Source organism: Macaca thibetana, chromosome 1 (assembly GCF_024542745.1).
Source record: "Macaca thibetana thibetana isolate TM-01 chromosome 1, ASM2454274v1, whole genome shotgun sequence".
NCBI classification, from domain to species: domain Eukaryota; kingdom Metazoa; phylum Chordata; class Mammalia; order Primates; family Cercopithecidae; genus Macaca; species Macaca thibetana.
The window spans coordinates 36,074,225-36,094,235 of NC_065578.1; the positions used below are offsets into that span (position 1 = coordinate 36,074,225).

Genomic DNA, 20,011 nt, shown 5'->3' on the forward strand with positions numbered 1-20,011 from the left:
CGTGGTGCTGAACACAGAGGTTGGGGAGACCCTCAACCTCCCTGGCTCTTGCTGAACCACAAGGTGCATCTGTTATTTTTGACTTTTTCTAAACACATGTGAATCCAATTTGTATTTCTCTTGCAGTGCGGAAAAGTGTTTCACAGGTTCGCTTTTCCGCATCGGAAAAGTCTAGGCTCTTTTGCTCTCTTAAGACTGCAAATGTAAAACTTCAAATTCGCAAGTATGTGTGTGGTGTGTGTGTGTGTGTGTGTGTGTGTGTGTGTAATAGGAGGGTAGATCAGGTTTTCTTAACAGGATGAGAGTCAGAGGACCCATATGTTTGTCTGTTTTTTCCCATGGCTCATCAAGGGACATGGCACAAATCATTTTCTCTTTTCTGTCTTCAGCATCCCAATCCGTGATAGAAAAAATAATGGGGACAGGTAGTGCTCCTGTAGCCCTAGCATTTGGGGTTCCTCCATTTGTGTTCTGGTTCTTCCACTGACTCAGAGACCACCAAACAAGATTACCTTGCTGGCCTGGCTTCCTCAAGCACTGAACGATTTCCTGGATCCAGAAGGAAGATGCAAGGCTCTGCTTCTCTTGCAAGAAGACAAGGATTCAGTTTCTCTGCTCAACTCTCCTCCAGCCCACAGTCCCCATGGACCAGCCATAATTCAGCTAAACCTGAGAGTTCACCCATATTTTATTTACTGATTCAATGTTACGAGACAAGTAAAATAGACGGCTGTCACCTCTATTAAACTGGGCAGGAAAAATGGTCATGTAGGCAACAGGCTCTTTCTGCTCATGATGTGTCATGTTTCCCCAGGGAGGGAAGCAAGAAAAGGGGGCGGGCTGGCCTCAGGGGAGAGCTCAGTTCCGTTGTGTTCAGGAGGGGAAGCTCAGGGCTCCACTGCAAAACCTCTCCCATCCTTACTCTCAGCCACATTGGTAGAGTAGACAGATCAGCCCAGTCAGTCAGGAACTGGGACCATCCTTTAAGTCCTCAGTTTCCCCACTGATACAAAGGAAAGTCACTACTCACTCATCAGGCTTGGAATAAAGAAAGATGGTTGAGCCCCAATTTCAGAAGTCTGTGCTAGAGAAGCAAACTTCCATATGGTCATCTCTTACAAGGACACAAACACACATGCACACACTCACTCTCCCCAGAACCTGATGTGGATGATGTATATATTCCCAGGGCTAAAGGGCCTCAGTTGACTGTCTATAAAGCCTGAATCTCCAGGTTAACTGTCAACACCTCTACTTTACACCAAGCTGTCATGTAGACCAGTTGTCTACATATCCTTGCAGGAGCCAGTGATGTGGTAAAGACAGAAAAAGGAGAGACCTGACCTATGATGGGCAGCAGAGCAATGGCCCAGCCACAGTTCTGCCTGACAGCTGTCCTGAGTGCTCAGCCTATTAACAACAGCACAGCAGAGGTTCTCTTCCTTGGTTCAGCTCCCAGAAGGAGCAGCCGAGATGCTGAGTGGCAAGTGGGAAGGAGAGAAGGGTAAGGTCAGAAAAGGCAGGAGGACTGTGGTCTCTCCTCTAGTCTCTTCTTTAAGAAGACAGCTTGTCTCTCTCAAGAAAATCATCATGATAGGAACAAGACAATGAATGTAAAGTCCAATCCTAGACTTGAAAAAGAAGGGCTCACTCCCCCAAATATTCCAGCTCTGCCCAGTAGACTAAATCTAAAAGGTCCTGGCACAGAAAAAGTTGCAGAACTGGTGTGTCAGAAGACCACCACAGACAGCACGAGAACCTTGACTTCGTGGAAGAAACTAACAACATCCTTCATAAAATCCTCATTGACGAAATGGAAAAAGTGTTGAGCTGTATGCCAGGGCAGTTAGGGGGACTTACATTCAAATGACCATATTCACCATTGCATTCATTTATTCCACAAATATTTATTAATTATCTACTAGGAGTCCCGCACTGTGCTAGAAGCACTGGATACTTAAGTGGTGAACAACCTGGCTATGGCCCATGCCGGTACAGCACTTATCTCTAAAATAACCAAGAATTACAATACAGCAAGTGCTACAACAGGAAAAGTAGAGGGTGCTGTGGGACTCAGAAGGGGATGGAGGTTGAGAAGTGCTTCCTGGAGGAAAAGACATGTTCACTGAAACCTTAGTATGAGCAGAAGTTGGCCAGAAAGAAATGGAGTGCAGGCCGGGTGCGGTGGCTCAAGCCTGTAATCCCGGCACTTTGGGAGGCCGAGACGGGCGGATCACGAGGTCAGGAGATCGAGACCATCCTGGCTAACACGGTGAAACCCCGTCTCTACTAAAAAAATATAAAAAACTAGCTGGGCGAGGTGGTGGGCGCCTGTAGTCCCAGCTACTCGGGAGGCTGAGGCAGGAGAATGGCGTAAACCCCGGAGGCGGAGCTTGCAGTGAGCTGAGATCTGGCCACTGCACTCCAGCCTGGGCGACAGAGTGAGACTCCATCTCAAAACAAAAGAAAAAAAAAAGAAAGAAAGAAATGGAGTGCAGGCCGGGTGTAGTGGCTCAAGCCTGTAATCCCAGCACTTTGGGAGGCCAAGGCGGGCGGATCATGATGTCAGGAGTTTGAGACCAGCCTGGCCAACATAGTGAAACTCCATCTCTACTAAAAATACAAAAATTATCCGGGTGTGGTGGCGTGCACCTGTAGTCCCAGCTACTTGGGAGGCTGAGGCAGGAGAATCGCTTGAACTGGGAGGCAGAGGTTGTGGTGAGCCGAGATCACACCACTGCACTCCAACCTAAGCAACAGAGTGAGACTCTGTCTCAAAAAAACAAAAAAGAGAAAGAAAAGAAAAAAGAAAGGCAGTGCAGAGGCCCAGAGTGTGGGGGAAAGCACAGTGCCTTCTGGGGACTTAGATGTTCAATGCAGTGGATCAGAGAGGGTGAAGCAAGGAGGGACAGTCCATGAGTCCAGAGATGCCAACCATGGCAAATCATAAAGGGCCTGAGGGCATAAGGAAGCCAGTGGAATTCTGAAGCTCATTAAAGTGTAGGATAGTGGATCCAAGACCATTTGAATAAAGCCATCAGACTCTGACATTGCTCATTTCCTGCTTAATGTGTTTATGGCAGACCTGGCTGAAGGGAAGGAGGATATGTTTATCCCAGGCTCAGATGGCATGAAGCATGCGAGACATCAGAATGGGAATCCCCAAAAGCTTCACTATTCAGAACAGTGATTCCCAACCCCAACCATACTATAGGCTAATAACCACTTAACCCCTCTACCACAGACCCCAGGAGGGAGGCAGGGGTTAGAAGAAGAGGGTGTAATCCATACCTGCTTTCCAAGCATGGAGACATGGTAATAGGCCCTGGTGGTCCAGAAACAATGAGTAAGAATAACTGCCTGAAGGTTCAATGATGGAACTTACTTGGGGATAAATGATAGGTTTTGCCTTTAGGCTCAAAAGATCAACTGCCAAAGGGAGGATGAGAAAAGTTACAGATCAGTGGCAATACTCGTGGAAAAGACCTCATGATCTCATGAGACCACCAGCTTAGGATAAATCAACAGACTGCAATGGCTGCTAAAAAGCCTGAAACAGTCTGGTGTTGTACAACCAGACACCAAAGCTGAGACCTGAGGAGGTGATGGTCTTACTGGTTTCAATAAATAAGTAGCACTGTGGTCAGCTCTTGACACCATGCTGGAGGAATTAAGCCACTTTAGTCTGAAGAAATAAATGCCTTTGTGTTTCTGCAGAGCTCTAGTGTAGGACAGGGAACAAACTCAAGCCAGAGTCAGTGGGCAGGGAGATCATAATAGTAGGAGTAATAGACAACATTTACTGAGTGCTTACCATGGCTGTGTTCTAAGCACTTCACATGCATTAACTCATTCAGTCTTTACAAAAACGCTGTGAGGCAGGTACAACTATTATTATCATTATTATTTTGAGATATTAAATACTTTGCTCTTGGGAGGCTGAAGAGGGGAGATCACAAGGTCAGGAGTTAGAGACCAGGCTGGCCAATATGGTGAAACCCCATCTCTACTAAAAATAGAAAAATTAGCCGGGCGCGGTAGCGGGTGCCTGTAGTGCCAGCTACTCAGGAGGCTGAAGCAGGAGAATTGCTTGAACCTGGAACCTGGGCGGTGGAGGTTGCAGTGAGCTGAGATCACGCCACTGCACTCCAGCCTGGGCAAAAGAGCAAGACTCCATCTCAAAAAAAAAAAAAAGTTTGCTCAAGATTAGACAGGTGGGAAGTGAGGGAGGCAGCCTTCAAAGTCAGGCTGTTAGATCCTAGAATCTATGGCTTATCCTCAAGATTAGACTGAGAGCTAAATGTACTGAGAGATTCGTTTGTGCCAGGCATGTTAATTCTCACAATAATCCCATGAGGTGAAATCTGCTATTATCCTGATTTTACAGATAAGGAAATCTAGACTTAGAGAAAGTAAGTGACTTACCCAAAGTCACACAGCCAGGAGAGAAGGGATCAAGAGTTGAAACTCAGACAGAGGAATTTCAAACCTACACTCAGACCCCAGTTATATTGCCCTCCTGGAACTGCAGGGAGACACATGTTAGCTTTTTAGAGGAAAATTTGCAACAAAGATTAGCATGGGCAAAACATCTGCAGTAAAGAATGGGTGGGGCCTAAAATTGGTGAGCTCCCATTGCAGGCAGCATTCAATCGGAGACTGGCCGTCCACCTGTATGTAGTGGGGTCCTCCACTGATCTGGAACAGCAGTTCTCAAAGTGTGGCTCCCGGATGAGCAGCAGCATCATGATCTGGGAACCTGTTTAAAAGGCAAGCACTCAGGCCTCACCCCAGACCCACAGAATCAGAAGGTCTGTGGATGGGGCCCAGCAATCTGCATCTTAACGGGTGCTTTGGGTGATTCTGGCACATGCTAATATTTGAGAACTAGAGGCCTAGAATGACCCCTGGGGTTCTTTACAGCCTAGATTATTTGATTCTTCACCATAGACAGGAAATGTGATGCCTGGAGCCCTGGAAAGTCCTTGGCTCCCTGCTCCTGCTTTTCCGCCCAATTGGGCAGCTTTTTGGAATAGCATATTTCAGTTCTGCAAAGCAGATGCAGAAAGGCTTTGCAGAAGTCTCCCTCATTCCCATATTTAAAGAGCTCATCTCTGCAGTTGTTCTGAGAACTCTATAAACCCCCTTTCATCGGCAGCCTGTCTGCATCAGTCCCTTTAATAGCGCAAGACTTAATCGTCTCCTATGGATTGGAACCCTCTTAATACAAACCAGAATCTTAGCTCCTTCTTGCTGCTTTTCCCCTCTCTGCTATCCTTAACTACCATTCAGCATGGCACCAAAGGATTTGGAGTTGTAGCCACCACTCCCCCTGGATCTCACTCCATCTCATTATCTCCGATCTGTACGATCACCATGGGGACTTTCTCCTCCCTGCCTTTTGCCTCTGTCCTCATTACCTGGTGTCTCCTAGGAGAGCCAAAGTGTCTATGCCCTAGGGTCTCCAGCCTCAGACCCTGTCTAGTCTCCAGTGGCCTGCCCAGGAGGCGAGATGGTACTCCCCATCTGAGAAGGGCTGATCAAGACTCTCTGGACCAGCCCCTTAAGGACATCCCATAATCAGGGTCTTCCCAGCTCTGAACATAGGCAAAATGCATTTTAATCAAAATGCTGCAAAATAATGGGCCAGGCAGTGTCTGGGAGCTGACATTAGGAGCATCCAAGGAAGGGTACCTCTCCTGCTCCCTAGCACAGTGGGTAACTGGTAAAGACTGCTAGGCCCACCAACTCCAGTGCAGAGCCCATGGGTATGTGAGCAATGGGCAGATGCCATGTACGAGGCTGCATGGAGTATGGGGCACTAGGGGTTAGCACAAAGCCAAGGGCACACGAGATGCAGACAGCCTCAGAGCTCAGAGTCAGTGGAGATGTGGCCCCACCCTTGGGGAACTCTCTTTTTTTCTCCTAAAATTTATTAAGCATCAGGCACTATGCAAAGAGCTTTACATACCTTATCTCCTTTAATCCTCACAACAACCCTATGCAGACAGTACTGTAAGGGTCAACCACAAGATTTTTGTAGGTCAACAACAGCTGCACATGGTTCAACCTAGCGTTAATACTTCTATTTTATAGATGAGGAAATGGAAGCTCAGAGGTGTGGTGACTTCCCCAAGGTCACACAGCAAGTACACATTGGACTCACGTTCAAAAATAGATCCACCACATTTCATCAGACCCAAGACATGCCATTCTTTCTTAGAGTGCCAAGAAAGAAAAAATTCTGCAAGTAAACTTAGACATGACATGTGAGACACGAGTTGATGTCAGAGATATGAAAATGTGAAAAAAAAAATCCCATCTTAGAATCAATGAAATATATTAGTGACTCCAAAAAAATCATTCTGCTTCTTGGAAGTGATGGGGGAGAGATGGCCTGAGACACCCTTGAGAAGCTCCTTGTCTAGTCAGGGAGGCACGACACACATGCATTAGAGAAAGCCTAGACACCCACTCGCCCCCAGATAACCACGGCCAAGGTCAATACTATTAGTAAACAAGGTGTAAAGGTCAAAGGAAGCAAGGTGAAGGACCTGGGCAGCTAAGCTGTGAAGAAGGAGAGGCAGTGTGGACCCTGGAGGTGATTTCCAAAGGAAATAAAACAAAGAAAGGAAGGGCAGAGGGCTCTGGGGGCATGGCTGCTATGAAACATGGCTATGAGAGACAAAAGAAAATCTGAACAACCTGTCGTCCTCAAACCCAGTCTCCTGGCCCTCAATTTGGTGTCATCTCTCCAAATCATGCTCAATTAGGATTTGTCTCTGGAGCACAAAGAGAAGTAGGAGGAAAAGTATACTCCAGAAGCAAATTCAGATGCTGGGCCAGGGCCAGGATTTAAGGAGGCGCCCACTCTCATGGTCCGTCATGCAAGCAAAGGGTCCTCATTTGAGGGCCTCCTTAGAGTTGGCTCCCTGGAGGCCTCCCTAGCATCACCCTACTCCCAGACCTGTGCACAGACTCCTCCAAGGGCAAAAAGAAATGCTCAACTGTGGACAGCACGTAAGCTTTTTTGAAAAGACATCACACCTATTTAACCCAATGGGCAGTATCATCCCCATTTTACAGATGGGGAAATGGAGGCCCTAGAAAGTAACATAACCCTTCTGACCGTGCCTGTCCCAAACCTGTCACCTTCGTAGTGACTTTGCGCAGTGCATCTTCCCCCTACTTCCAGAACAGCTCAGTGCCTGGCAGCCACCATTATCCCAGGCTCCCCTGTCCCCCTGGGAGAAGGAACACCGCAGACAGAGAAGGGTAAGTCTGGGTTTGCCTTTGCCTTTGCTCTTGCAGATGGAATGGTGGATTAGGAAGGCTCTCGCATCCAAGTCCCCACACCCAAACCACGGTGTCTGTGACACAGCAACACATAATCCAGGACCCAGCGGCAGCAGGCCCTATTTAGAAAGTCAGGATGTGACTCTTGCTTAAAAATAAAACGACCATAAAACCTATTAGCCTTGAAGGGATGTTGGCAAGAAGGAACAGGACTGAGGAAGGAAAAGGGAAGTGAGGGAAGGAAGGAATAACAAAGACAGCTAATTCTCTAATCACCTTCTCTTTCCAGGTCACTGGGTGAGGAGGATGGGGGGTGAAGGAGACACAGACACGAGGCCTTTGGGCTTCCTCAAGGCTTTGACAATGTCTTTGAGGACAGCCTGGTGGTTCCAATGGGGACATGTAGACTATAGACCCCAGAACAGTGGGATCCCTGTAGGTGAACTGACCTCACCCAAGGGTGAATCCGTCCTTTATTTAGGGCTTAGATTAAAGCCTTGAGCAGAATCCAGAAGCCAGGACAATGTGGGAGGTAGTAAGTGGAAGGATGTGTGTTGGTGGGAAGGCTGGGAAAGGCCATCCACATCTGTGCCCTGGAGGCGGCGAATCTGCCACACAGCTCATCAGCAAGGCCAGTCTGACACTGAAAACTAGGACTGGTGGAATTCAGCATGGTAGAGCCCAGATGGCCATCCTTCCAGAGCAGGACCAACACAGCCCAGCCAGTGAGACCTCACTCAGCAAACAGAACGGAGAGTGGGGGCAAGGGCACTGCATTCAGCCCCTTTAGAAACCATTTCTTGCCACCTCCAGACGGCAAAGCCAGCTAAAAGCACAGGATCCAGAGGCAGGCAGACCATACTTCTTATCCTACTTCTACCACTCACTGGCTGCGTGATCTTGGGCAAGTGACTTCACCAAGCTTAGTTCCCTCACCTGTAAAATGGGATACAGGGATGCCTGTAGGTGGTGAAGGCTACCCAGTATGAAGAGAAAAACCCTATGGCTCCATTTATTGAGCACTTACTATTTACCCACACTATGAGTCATTGTTTGAAAAGCATTTGGCACAGTGCTTAGTGGCTAATAATTGCACAATAAATCGGGGCCATCGTATTGTTGTCATTGCTGTTTCATTATTCTGATTTTGCTCCAGACCCAGGTGGGGCCCCAGGCAGAAGACACTGCGGTGGCCGTCTCAGCACAGGCACACTGCCCTCTGGTGCTGCTGCTGGAGAATCAGCACCTGGGAGAAGAGCGACTCCAGGAATCAAGCCCAGGGCCAAGACGCCAGCCCCATCTGCATCAGCTCTATTTCCATACCAGGCAGGCCCTTGGTGCATCTGTCTTCCCAGAGCTGCAGCCCTATCACACCGGCCTCTGGAGGACAAGCGAGTGCCTGCTGGGTGCTAGCCTCAACAAGGGCCCTGCTCTTGCAACATCGGTCCTCTCTGTTGCCAGGCGGGGAGTGCGGAGCCCTCCAGTTCCTCTGCGCGCTGCCCAGTGGAGTGAAGCATCCGCTCTCTCAGTTCCCTCTGGAAGGTTCTGAGCAAGCAAGGGAAGCCAGGCTGCAGCTGCGGGAGGAAGAGACAGGGGAAGCTGCTGTGGCAGGTAGAGGAGGCGCCACCTCAGCAGACCAGAAACACAGTCCCAGTCACTGAGATCAAACAGGTCTCCTGCTAAAAGAAACCCTTTCACGAAGCAGGCCTATAGTCTGTGCTGCGTATGGCCTTATACTTCTCTCAAGAGGAGCGGTAGTTCCACAGCCCACGGGGGCATCTGTGCTTCCTCCCTCATGGAGGGGACTGTTTCCTGGAGCAGGGACAGAGTACCTGTGGGACCGTGGGGATTCGGGAAGGCTCACAGGCCCTACAAAGGATCCTAAAAGCAGCTAGGTAGCTTGTATTCCTGGAGGTGTTGGGGATAAAGAGCCACCCCACAAAGCCCTTTCAAAACAACACATGAGCTGGACTTCTGAGGTCAGCCATCCTGCTGGCTACAGGAGGATGCAGGTGACCTTGAAAGAGCCTAGTGAGGCCAGGGTGCCTGGGCTCACCTTGCATAAACCACCTCTAAAGACCCTAGGTCATCCTGACATCAAAAGACTGTTTAGTGCAATGCGAGGCAGGCATCAGGAAAAAAATTAAACTCCAGTTGAGAAGCAGGAAAGCTGGGGCTGACAGCAGCCGCTGGGCTGAAAAGTGGAGGTAGAAATTCCTCAAGTTAGTGATCTCTAAGGCCCCGCGGGCCACTCCCAGGTCTTGTCTGAAGCTATTTACTTCCAGGGGGGAAAACCCTATTGATCTTCATTCAGCGGCTGTCTGCTCCTACAAGGCTGCGATGTTTCAGCGCATCACCAGTCACTGCAAGAAATTTCTCATTGTTTTACACACAGCGGCTCCCAAACTCAAGAGATGAATATTTAGGATAATTTGGGTGAACCGATCAGAAGAGTTACAGATGGGGCCGGTTTGGGAACTCTGAGGGAGGGGGCGTCTCTCCCCAGGGATCGGCCGCGTTGCTTGCTGGGCCCCTGTACATTCACGAAACTCAGGACCTTGCAGCTCAGTTCTGCTCTATCTGTAGATGCTCAGAGTCCAGAGCTGGGCCAACCCTTCCCTCTCCCCACCCCCCACACACCTGCTTTATGTCTCTGCAGTCATTTGGCTTCAAACCTCCCCACTGGCTGGCTGGAGATCGCCACCAACCACTTCAGCTCCTCAACACACAGAAGAGCTGGCCAGGCTTCCCCAGCTGCTGCTACCACTGTCTAGTTCCCTTTTCAAATTCCAGGCTGGCCCTCAATCCTATATATGCCGGTAACATGAGGGGAGACCTAACCATGAAACCTACAGTAGCATAACAGTGCCCACCAGGCTGCACTAAAGGGAACTTTGAAACCACAGAACATACCAACCATTAAGGCCAACCAAATAGTTTACAGATGGAGAAACTGAGGCCTGGGGTTCCAGGGAGAGGTGTGATTTGATGAAAATGGCCCAACAAACTGGTGGCAGATGCAGCAGAAAACCAGACCTCCTGGCTCCAAGTCCAGCAGCCCCTCCACTACAGCTTTGGGGTCAGGCCACCTGGAAATTCAGGTCCTCGCAGGAGGTCACTCAAGCCTGTTTGGCTGAGAGAATCTATGCATTAAACTGCCTTCCATGAGTTAAGACTGGGATTCATCCAAACAATAATAACGATGATAATAATAATAAAATGCCAAACAATATGCCTTGAAAACCTTCAATGAACAACATTTGATAATCATACACAGAATACATCTTCCACATATTCACATAAAATAATCAATGATCATTTTTTCCCGCAGACTACAATCCAATTATTCTCTCTCCCTTGCTCTCTCCCTCACTGTCTTTTGTTACTTGCAAACCATCCAAGCAATCAATGCCTTGACCTCTCCTTCTGATAGACACAATTACAAAAAGACAGAGCAATGCAATTCATCTATTCAAGACAGATTGTTTGAACACTGTGTCACACTGCTGAGCTATCCATCTCCTTGTCTAAGAGGAAATTTCAGCCCCCAAAAGAGGCACAAAGAGAGGGGGCGGGTACGATGCTCCCCAGCCCAGAGAGCCCCTCTCACACCTGCAGGAAAGCCCTCTCCGGGCTGATACTCGGCAACGCCTGGCTGCTGGAGAAGGATTCAGCTCCAAGCTCAGCCGGCTGAGGCGCCAGTCTTGAGAACCAGAAGCACCTAGCACACTCCAGAGGGCCTCAATTCTTATAGCCCCAGCCAGAGCCCTGAGATCCCAGGGATGGCAGAGATGGGAAAAGGGAGATGGCACCTGGCCCAGCCAAGGCGGTGTGTTTGGGTTTTAGCATGATATTCTCATTCTCTCTCTCTCGCTCTCGCTCTTTCTGTCCATGACCACTGTAGCTCCCTGGCTCCAGCTGGGGTTCGAGCAGGGGCTCAGAAGGACAGAAGCTCAGCTCCCCAGGAGGCTCCAGAGAAGCCCAGAAGCCTCAGAGGCCTCCCATCCTCCGCCCAAACTGGCACAGCTCTGGCGGTCACGTTTGGCGCAGGCACAACACCCCAGTCCATGGGCTGAGAATCAAATGGGGCAGGGCTCTTGGATATAAATGGCCTGGGCTGACACGCTAATTAATCCTGGGGCTTAATACGAAGAAGATTAGAAGAGAGGAGGGCTCTGCCATCCGTTAATTGCATTATTACACGCTGAACCCAAGAAAGGGCGGGTAGGCTTGGGGATGCTCTTCCTAAGGGCTGGGAGGAACTCCCTAACCCATTCAATTTCACAGTAAGGATACATCATCCTGCGCCTTCCCAGCTTATCCCTCTGAGGCTGCCCTCACCGTAGCCTGTCTTTCTGGGCCTCCAAAGACTTCCCTTCCTGAGGCTGGGCTGGGAGCACACCCACCCCACCCCTATGAAGGAAGGACCAAGGAAGAGGGAGCTGCAATCCGTGCGATGGGCAGATAGCGTCTTCTCAGTCTCCCCACCTTTTTCCCCAAGGACACTCTACGACGCAGGCCCCCAAAAAAGCAGAGGGGAGGAGACAGGGAATAAAGGAAGCGCTGGTCCGTTACTGGCGGGGGTGGGGGGGCTTCCTGCCCCTGGAATGGTGCCAAGTTGGGCTCGGGGCAGGCAAAGGCACAGAGATAGAAGACATTTCGGTTGTCAGGAGCAGCCTGGGCTGCAAATGGTTAAGTCTGACCATAAGGGCTGTCCCCAGAGTCCCCTCCCGTGCCTGGCCTCATCTGCCTCCGGTGCCTGCCGGTGTTTGCCTGCCAGGGTCCTGGGCATGGACCGAAAGATCTCAGCGTGGGCAGAGCCGAGGACTGTGCTCTGCCCCATCCAGACAGGAGTTCAAGAGGGTCCGGTCCCCGGGCGGCCGCCCGGGAGGAGACCCATCCTCCGGGTTTCTGACCGCCTCCTAGGAAAATCTGAAGTACGGAAACCAAGCCCGACACCGGTTCCGGCACCTCTTTCACGTCGCTGACGGCCCAAGGTCCGCCCTGGAGAAGAGCTGCAGAGGAGGAGGGTGGCCCTGGCTCGGCGGAGTCTGGCTTGCCTCGTGCCAGGCGCTGGTGCTGGCGCCGAGTGAACCCAGGCGGCCCAGGTCTCCGGCCTGGCGGCGGGCGCAGGGCCCTCGGTGATGCAGGCTCCGTCGTAGCCCAGCCAGGCCCAGCCCTGCCGGTCACCGGCCCGGGACACGCGCAGCGCTCAGGCCCGCAGGGTGCCTTGGGCGGCCACAACAAAGTTAAAGCCCGGAGTAAGAGTCTCGGGCGAGAAGAGACGCGGAGAAGCCGGAGCCTCGGAAAGCCGCGCGCAGCCCCGCCAACCGCCGCCAGCTGCGGAGGAATTTGGGCTAACTTTAAAAACCGCTGGCGTCCCTGGGCCGCCCGCCCGGGCCGCGCTGGCCGGCCTCCGTGGTCCCTTCCCTCTACCTGCGCTGCCCCGGGAGGAGAGAGGCCTTGGCCCCAGGGACCAGCTGCAGCGGGCAGCAGGGGCCTGCTCCCTCTACCCCCGCCCCATTTGCACGGGGCTGAACCGGTGCCACCGAGGCCAAGGGCGACCACCGGGAGAGAAGACCGGCTGTCCTCGTCATGCGAATCTGTGCCCTGCGACCTCGCCGCAGCCGCTCGAGCTATGCCCGAGGTGGGGACGAGGGGCCCGCGGGGAGTGAGGTGAGCAGAGGAGATAAGTTGGCGCCTTCCCCAGGGTCCCCACTCTGCGGAGAAGCCAGATCGCAGAACTCGGTAGGCTGCGGTTCATGCTGGCAGTCGCCGCGAAATGCGCCCGCGACTCGGGATCGCACTGGAAACCTTCGCCACACTCTGCCAGGTCTGACCTACCAGGAGCGCGCCAAGGGCCCCTCGCCGCTGCGGCCCGGCGGCCTCCTCCCCAATAAGTAAGGCCCGTGACCCCGACTCTGGAACTTTGTCCTCACAGGGACGAGCTCCTGGTGGTCTCCGGCTCAGCAGCCCGGAGAGAGGTTAGGAAAATCTCTCAGGAACGCGTTCGGAGGCCCCCCATTCCCGCCCCCGCCCGGGCGCACGTTGATCCCCGGCTCCAGAGAGCCCTTACCGATCCGGATGACGTGGGGCATCCCGCGCGAGTCCGGGATCCAGAAGGCGCACACGAGGAGCCCGGCCCAGTATTCCCAAACCAGACTCCGGAGGCGCCGCCAGGGAGCGGTCATCGTTGGGCGCCGCCGAGCGTGCCCGGGGCGCGGCCGTGGCGGGCTCCCTGGGGCGGCAGCTCTAGGCGCGGGCGCGCAGCAGCCCCGAAGGCGCCGCCTGGCCCAGCCGCCCGGCTCCCGAGCGCCGCTGCGAGTGGGGGGCGCCCCGCGGCGCGGCGCACATCTTACTGGGGGGCCGCCCCGCCGGCGCCCGCCCCGCCTGGCTGCCGCCCACGAGCTGCCCGCGAGCGAGGCTCCTGGGCTCCGCCCGGGCTCTGCTCGGACTCGGCTCCGGCTCCGACTCGCGTCGGCTTGGCTCCCGCGCGGGCTCCCACCTGCCCCGGCTGCCGGGCGCTGGCGGGCTGGCTGCACGCGTCTCCGGCCGCTCCTCCTCCAGCCGCCGCCGATGCTATCGCCCGGGCTCGCACAAAGCCCCGGAGTGGAGTTGCACGCGCGCACACTCTCCCTCCCAACCCCCTCCCCCGCGCCCTGCCTCCCGCCTCCCGCGCCGCCCGCGCTCCCTCCGCGCACTCCCCCGCGCACACACACTTCACATTCACACCCGCCGAGGCACACACTCGCGCGCTCACACCTGCGCGGGGAGCGGGGAAGGGGACCCTGGCCCCAGCGTGCGGGGACGTCCGGAGAACGAGGACTCTCCTCGCTTCCCAGACGTCCCCATCCGCCCCGCCGGCCCCAGTCCCTTCGACTGCGAGGGCACCGAGCCCGGGAGCCAGGCGTGGAGCGCGAGAGCTGGCACCGCGAGCTGGGAAACGGCGGCAGCCCAGCGGCCGGACCAGCTGGAGGAGACGCGCCCGCTGGAGCAGCCAGACCGGGAGCCCGCCGTCTGCGGAGTCTGGCCTCGCGGCTCCCACGCAGCGGGCGCTGGCTGGAGGGCGGCGGCGGCGAGAGATTGACCCGGGAACTGGCTTCCCTCCCCAACCCCATCCCTCCTGGAAGCAGAGTTGGGGCTGGGGGTCGGAGAGGCAGAATTCAGAGAATTGTCTATGCTGGGCCAGGGGAGCTTCGGGAGTTGGTAGAGGTGGGAGAGCCCAAGCCAGACCCCCTACTGTGGGAAGCTGGACTTGACCCGTGCGCCGGTCCCGGGGCTGCGGAGGAGGAAGACCGCTCACCCCGCAGATATAGCGGGGGGGGGGGGGGGGGGGGGCATGTGCGCGGGACCCGCTCCCTCTCAGCCCTTTCCCGAACTGTGCAGGAGGGGGTGGTCCTCCCTCTCTCATTCTCCTAAGAAAGAATAAAGAGAAACTAATTTGTCGTGGGATGGAGTAGGATCCATGGGGGAACAAGCTAAAGGGGTTAAAAAGAAAAACAACGTTGTTTATTAGCAATAATAAATTTTTTTTCAAGTGGCGCTGGGTGTCGAGGGAAGGGAAGGGCTGTGGAGCGAGGCTGGAGCAGGAGGCTGCGAATTACGCAGTTAGGCGAGTTTAATGACCTTTTTGACAGAGACAAAGCGGTGCCGATACAGTAGATAAATAAACGGGTCTGTCACCGGGCAGCGGCTAGGCTGTGTGTGAATTTATTTTTCTCATTTAAATAATTTGATCCATTCTATCATTTCCAATCTCTCCCATTTGCCAGCTGTCTGGTAAGAGCATGGCCCCCAACATCTGAAGAGCAAATCTTTAATTTTCTTACAAATATACTATGAGGCGAGCTCTCACCCGCCTGTTAATTTCTCTCTTTTTCCCCTCCCTGTCTGGGTGCAGGGGCCCGTGGCATTGTGTGGGGATGTGAATATCGCAGTGTGGCCAATCCTGCCAATTAGGAGGGGACGCCCTCCCACCTGAGGTGGAGGCCACTGTGGCTGTGGGAGGAGAGACTCCCTGGGCTCCTCATAAAATAACACAGAGGGGTGTGCCCGTCCTGAGGACATCCTCGAAAATCCAGCAAACAAACGGAGGTTACCAGTGTCTGTCTCTGCCAAAGTTGGGCCTCCCTCGCCCTGGAGCAGGAGCGGCTGGTTTCCCAAGCAGCCACTGGAAAATGTTGCCCGAGGGATCAGAGGGAAGGACACCCAGACCAAAGCTAGGGAAGCAGCAGCTGCCACCTCTTGAATAAAAAGTAAGGGCTCCAGTGGGCACCATTAGGGAGGAAGTGCAGGAGAGGGGAGCAGAGGGCCAGGCCTCCAGGTTATAGCTGGGGGAGCCCCTTCCTTGAGGACGCACACCTGTCCCCATCGCCTGCCTATCAGCTTCTGCAATTGGTTTGGTTGCCCCAAGGAACCAAAAGGCCTAATTGTTCTCTAAGGAAGAAAATTCTGAAAGGGATCTGAACTTGAGGCAAAGGACACAGGGCTAAAACGGCATTGCCCAAGGCTGGTTTGGGGACAGGCAAGGGGAGTGCCTGGATACTAATTCTGCCTGGGTTGTCCTGCAGGCAGCCTGCAAGTGGCTTGGCAAAGAAACAGAAGAAGTGGAAAGGTAGAGGTGTGGCTCCCAGGAGGGAGTAGATCCAAGGCCAGAGGAAGGGAGGGATAAGGGGAGGGGAGCAGGAGGAGAAGCAGCAGCCTCCAAAAAAGCTAGCATGAAAGTGGTGCTAGAAACGCGAAGGGAGGAAGGCAGAGGGGGATGCTGAGGCCCCCAGAAGGTGAGAGTGTGGTTCTGTCACCTGCGAGCCCCCGCGCCCCAGGGAAGCAGCACAGGCTGGGCCTGCTCCTCCTGCATCCCAGGGTGGGCGGGAGTTACCCAGCACACTGCGGATGGAGGCTTTTTTCTGCTGCCACGTAGGGCTGCGGTGGGAAAGAGCTTCCCAGCTGCAGAGGCTGTGGGGCCCAGTCACTGGACTTGGAAGACAGCTGGAACCCTGGGGCCAGAGGGAAGCTGCCATCCCCAGCCTGGGACTGGGCCTTTTTCTTGGCCTGGCTGTGAGCCATTTTGTAACACAGAGGTTTCCCCAAAACTAACAGCAGCGTGTTCCCTCCCGGTCTAGGGGAGGGTGGGATGCATTGCAAGAAGAGAAACGACAGCAACAATTCCCATAATGACCCCTAGTATTCATTACATGTTTTTATGTTTCAGACAATATACTCACTAACTTACACACATCACTTCACCTCTTCCTCTCCACACCCACTGCAATAGGATCTTTGTTTAAAATAACAAATCCATTTTACAGATGAAGACTGAGCCTCAGAGGGGTTAAGTAGGAGATACAAAGTCACACCGCTGGTATGTGACCTTTCTTTCTTCCCTCCATTCCCCTTCCCTCCCTCTCCTCCCCTCTCCCTCCCTTCCTACCTCCCTCCCTCCCTCCCTTCTTCCTTCCCTCCCTCCCTCTCTTCCTTCTTTCTTCTAAAACCTATTGGGCATCATCATTTGCCAGGCACTGTGGGTGAGATGTCAAGGTTCACATATAGGCTCAGCCAACTACTGAGCTCATAGGATTAACCCTGTCCTCTACCACCTGGGCTGAGTAGGGGACAAGCTGTAGGGGCCAATTCTCATCACTCCTGCGGAGCCCCACTGGGGCAGCTGCCTCCTGTGCAAGGCTAAGAGCAGAATACGCAGACACTCTACCAGGGCAGATCGGGGAGCCCGGTCATCCCTAACTCATGAAGAGAGACCTGCAGCCCTCTCTGCCAGCGGCATGACATGCCTCTCCAGGTTGCCTCGACACCAGCAGGCACCAGGGCTGGCACTATCTCCAGCCGCATCTCCTCCGGGCATTGGGAGCCGCCAATCCTGGCTTTTTGCATTGTTGGTAAACAAGTCTACCCACCAGCCAGGCCTCGGCTCCCTGCTCCCCCACGAGGCAGCCAGCGCCGGATTTATGAGGCCTCCAAACCTCATTCAGACTAATGCAGCTTTTCATTCCCAAATAAAAGGGGCCGCTGTCTGAAAGGACAAGTGCTCCCGCATTTCATTAACATCCCTGAAAACGGCTGAGCTGGCCCGAGTTGCTGCCAGTGAGATTCATGTCTCCCACTGGCTCACAGGTGGGGGGTGAGGGTAGGATTCCCAGGAAGAAACCTGAGACTGCCAGCACCTCCCTGGCCTCCTCCCCCCACCCCTCCCCAGCTACTTCAGGTGACGGACGGGAGGGGCCCCCAGTGGTGGCCGATTGTGCTCTTTGGGGGAGTCCCCTGTGTGTGTGTTTTGTTTAGACTGATCCACTCTGGCTCTCAATCCCCCCACAATCGCAGTGAGTGATGAGGCCCTGGGCTCGAGTTACCGAGATTCATGATCTCTGCTTCCCTGGGAAACCACGGAGTAGACGCGTGCAGTGGCTGAGTGCAGATTCCTAGGACTTGAGTGCCCTCTGCCGAGGCCTGCCTACCTTCAGCTCCCTTCCTGCTACCCAGTAGGCAGGCTGCTGGCGGTGGCTGGACGCTGAAGCCATGGGGCTTCAGCCACTCCCCTAAATGTCCTACCATGGGGCCAGGCTACTCCACAAGCCTGCACCCGGGGTGCCTTGGTGGGAATGGGGGAGTGATTCCCTTGCCTCATCTCACCCCAGAGTGGGGCCATGATGAGAGGAAGGCAGCTGCCAGCCCTTACCTGATCTTTGTCAACTGCCGGAGCAGGGAGGGAAGAGAAGAGGCGTTCCCCGTTGCCTACTCTGTTGCACAGTGTTCTCTCAATGGCAAAGTGTGTGCTCACCATAAAAGTCATGCCCCAGCCCTCTGCAGGACACCGTGACCTGCCTTCTGGCTCAGGTACCCTTTCATCACCCTGGAGCTTTTGTCCCTCATCCCAGTCCCAAGGGAACAGCATAGCCAGGCTGCCACCTGAGCAAGCAATAAGCCCAGCAAAGGTTGCATCACCTTAGATTTTTGTCAACAGTCAGCCAAGCTCATTCTCACTGAAGTCAATTCCTGCGTTTATTGTCAGCTTAACCCGCTGCTGTGAGTTATTTCTCAGCAGTGAGGGATACAGGTAGACAAGCCACCGGAGATATGTTATTTTACTGACACCTGCGGTTCAATAGTCCGGGTGCAGTTCTGGTGGAGGAGTAAAGGATACACAGCAACCCCATTTGTATCTATACATAATGGAACAGAAGCTGATGGGCTGGAAGCAGAGGGGGTTGTGCTGCTCTGTGAGGAGCAGGGTGGGGGGAATTATGCACAGAGAACCAGCACCTCCTTGCCTCCCAGGTTCTGGGAACAGGCTCCCTTTCCTCAGCACCATGGGTGGGGACCAAAGTGGCTTCTCAGTCACTCACTCATTCATCCATTCCTTAATTAATTTATTAATGTACTCATTCATTCCATCACATCCATTCACTCATTCATCTGTTTATAGGATCATCCATTTATTTTCATACACTCAATCACTCACTTGTTCATTTACTCAGTCCCTTACCCATTCATCTACTCACCATTCAGTCAGTCATTCTCTGATTAATTCTTCCAATCCCTCAATGACCCACTCATTCACTTATTCATCCATTAATTTTGCTTAATTATTGGCTCACTTGCTCCCTCACGCATTTTCTTACTTACGTTCATCTGCTTACTTATTATTCACTCATCCATTCATTCATTGACTTAGCCATCTATTCTTTCTTCAGTCATCCAGTAGTTCATTCATTCATTTACTTTCAGTCCTCTGCTCGGTCACCCACTCACTTATTTACTCACACACTCATCCATTCACTTGCTCAGTCACTCTGTCCCTCATGCACTGCCTCTTCACCACACCCAGCAAAGACACCTGTCTGCTTCTCCTGTCCTCAGTCACTTTGGGGGCTGAGCCTCAGACACTGCTGCTCCCGCCAGCCACCAGGTGACCTGGCTTCTTCAGAGCCCCACCCTCATATCCTCCACTTTATGATGAAATTCAGCAAACTTCAAGATTCTGCCAACACCCCTGACCCTGGAAAGCATCTGGGCATTTGTCCTACTAGCAGGGACCAAGGCCCAGAAAGACCCAGAGTCCACATCTGGTGATGGGTGTAACATCCGAGGTGTCCCACGGTGCCACCTCACTGAGCCAAGAGCCATCCTGGCTTCCACTTACATCATCTCTTGCCTTTGGAGCAACCCGGGGATGCAGGAGGGAAGAAATGGGCTCAGAGGAGTGAAATATTGCTGGGGAGGGCAGAAGTAGGCCCATATTGTTCAGATGATGGGGAAAGAACAAATACATGAATGAATGTGAGAATGAATAAATGAGGTAACGTGAAAGAATGAGCAAATGAATTAAAAAGTGGATGAATGAATGACTAAATGAATGACTCCTGCCCAAAAAGTAAGTGGCAAACCGCTTCTGACCCAAGTGACTGAACTCCCTGTCCAGCACTCTCTCCACTGCTTAACAATTGCTGCCCTGGATCCCTGACCTTGCAGGAATCGGTGGGGGGAGGGGAGACAAAACTAGAGCATGAGTTAGCCAACAACAGATTTTTGTAGAGAAGTGCCTCCCTCAGAGGCTGCAGTGAGCCAGTTCTCGGCTGCACCTGTCCCCTCATGGGCAGGAGGCTGCCATCATCCGTCCTTAGAGAGTCAGAGAGAGAGAGAGACAGAGTGATCCTTGAAAATCCAATCACTCAGTGATAAGAAAATAAACAAGTGAACTTCT

At 53.2% G+C, this 20,011-nt stretch overlaps 2 protein-coding genes across 2 annotated transcripts in view; both read right to left on the reverse strand.

The window, feature by feature from the left end:
• The window catches only part of GRIK3 (glutamate ionotropic receptor kainate type subunit 3), a 239,112-nt gene extending 225,218 nt beyond the window's left edge, over positions 1-13,894 (reverse strand). The window contains exon 1 of the mRNA XM_050798039.1: positions 13,373-13,894. Coding sequence (XP_050653996.1) covers positions 13,373-13,487 — 115 coding nt within the window. The 5' untranslated portion in view covers positions 13,488-13,894. The remainder of the gene's footprint in view (positions 1-13,372) is intronic.
• MRPS15 (mitochondrial ribosomal protein S15) overlaps positions 1-20,011 on the reverse strand; it is a 602,556-nt gene that overhangs the window by 566,710 nt on the left and 15,835 nt on the right. The gene's annotated exons all lie outside the window — the stretch shown is intronic.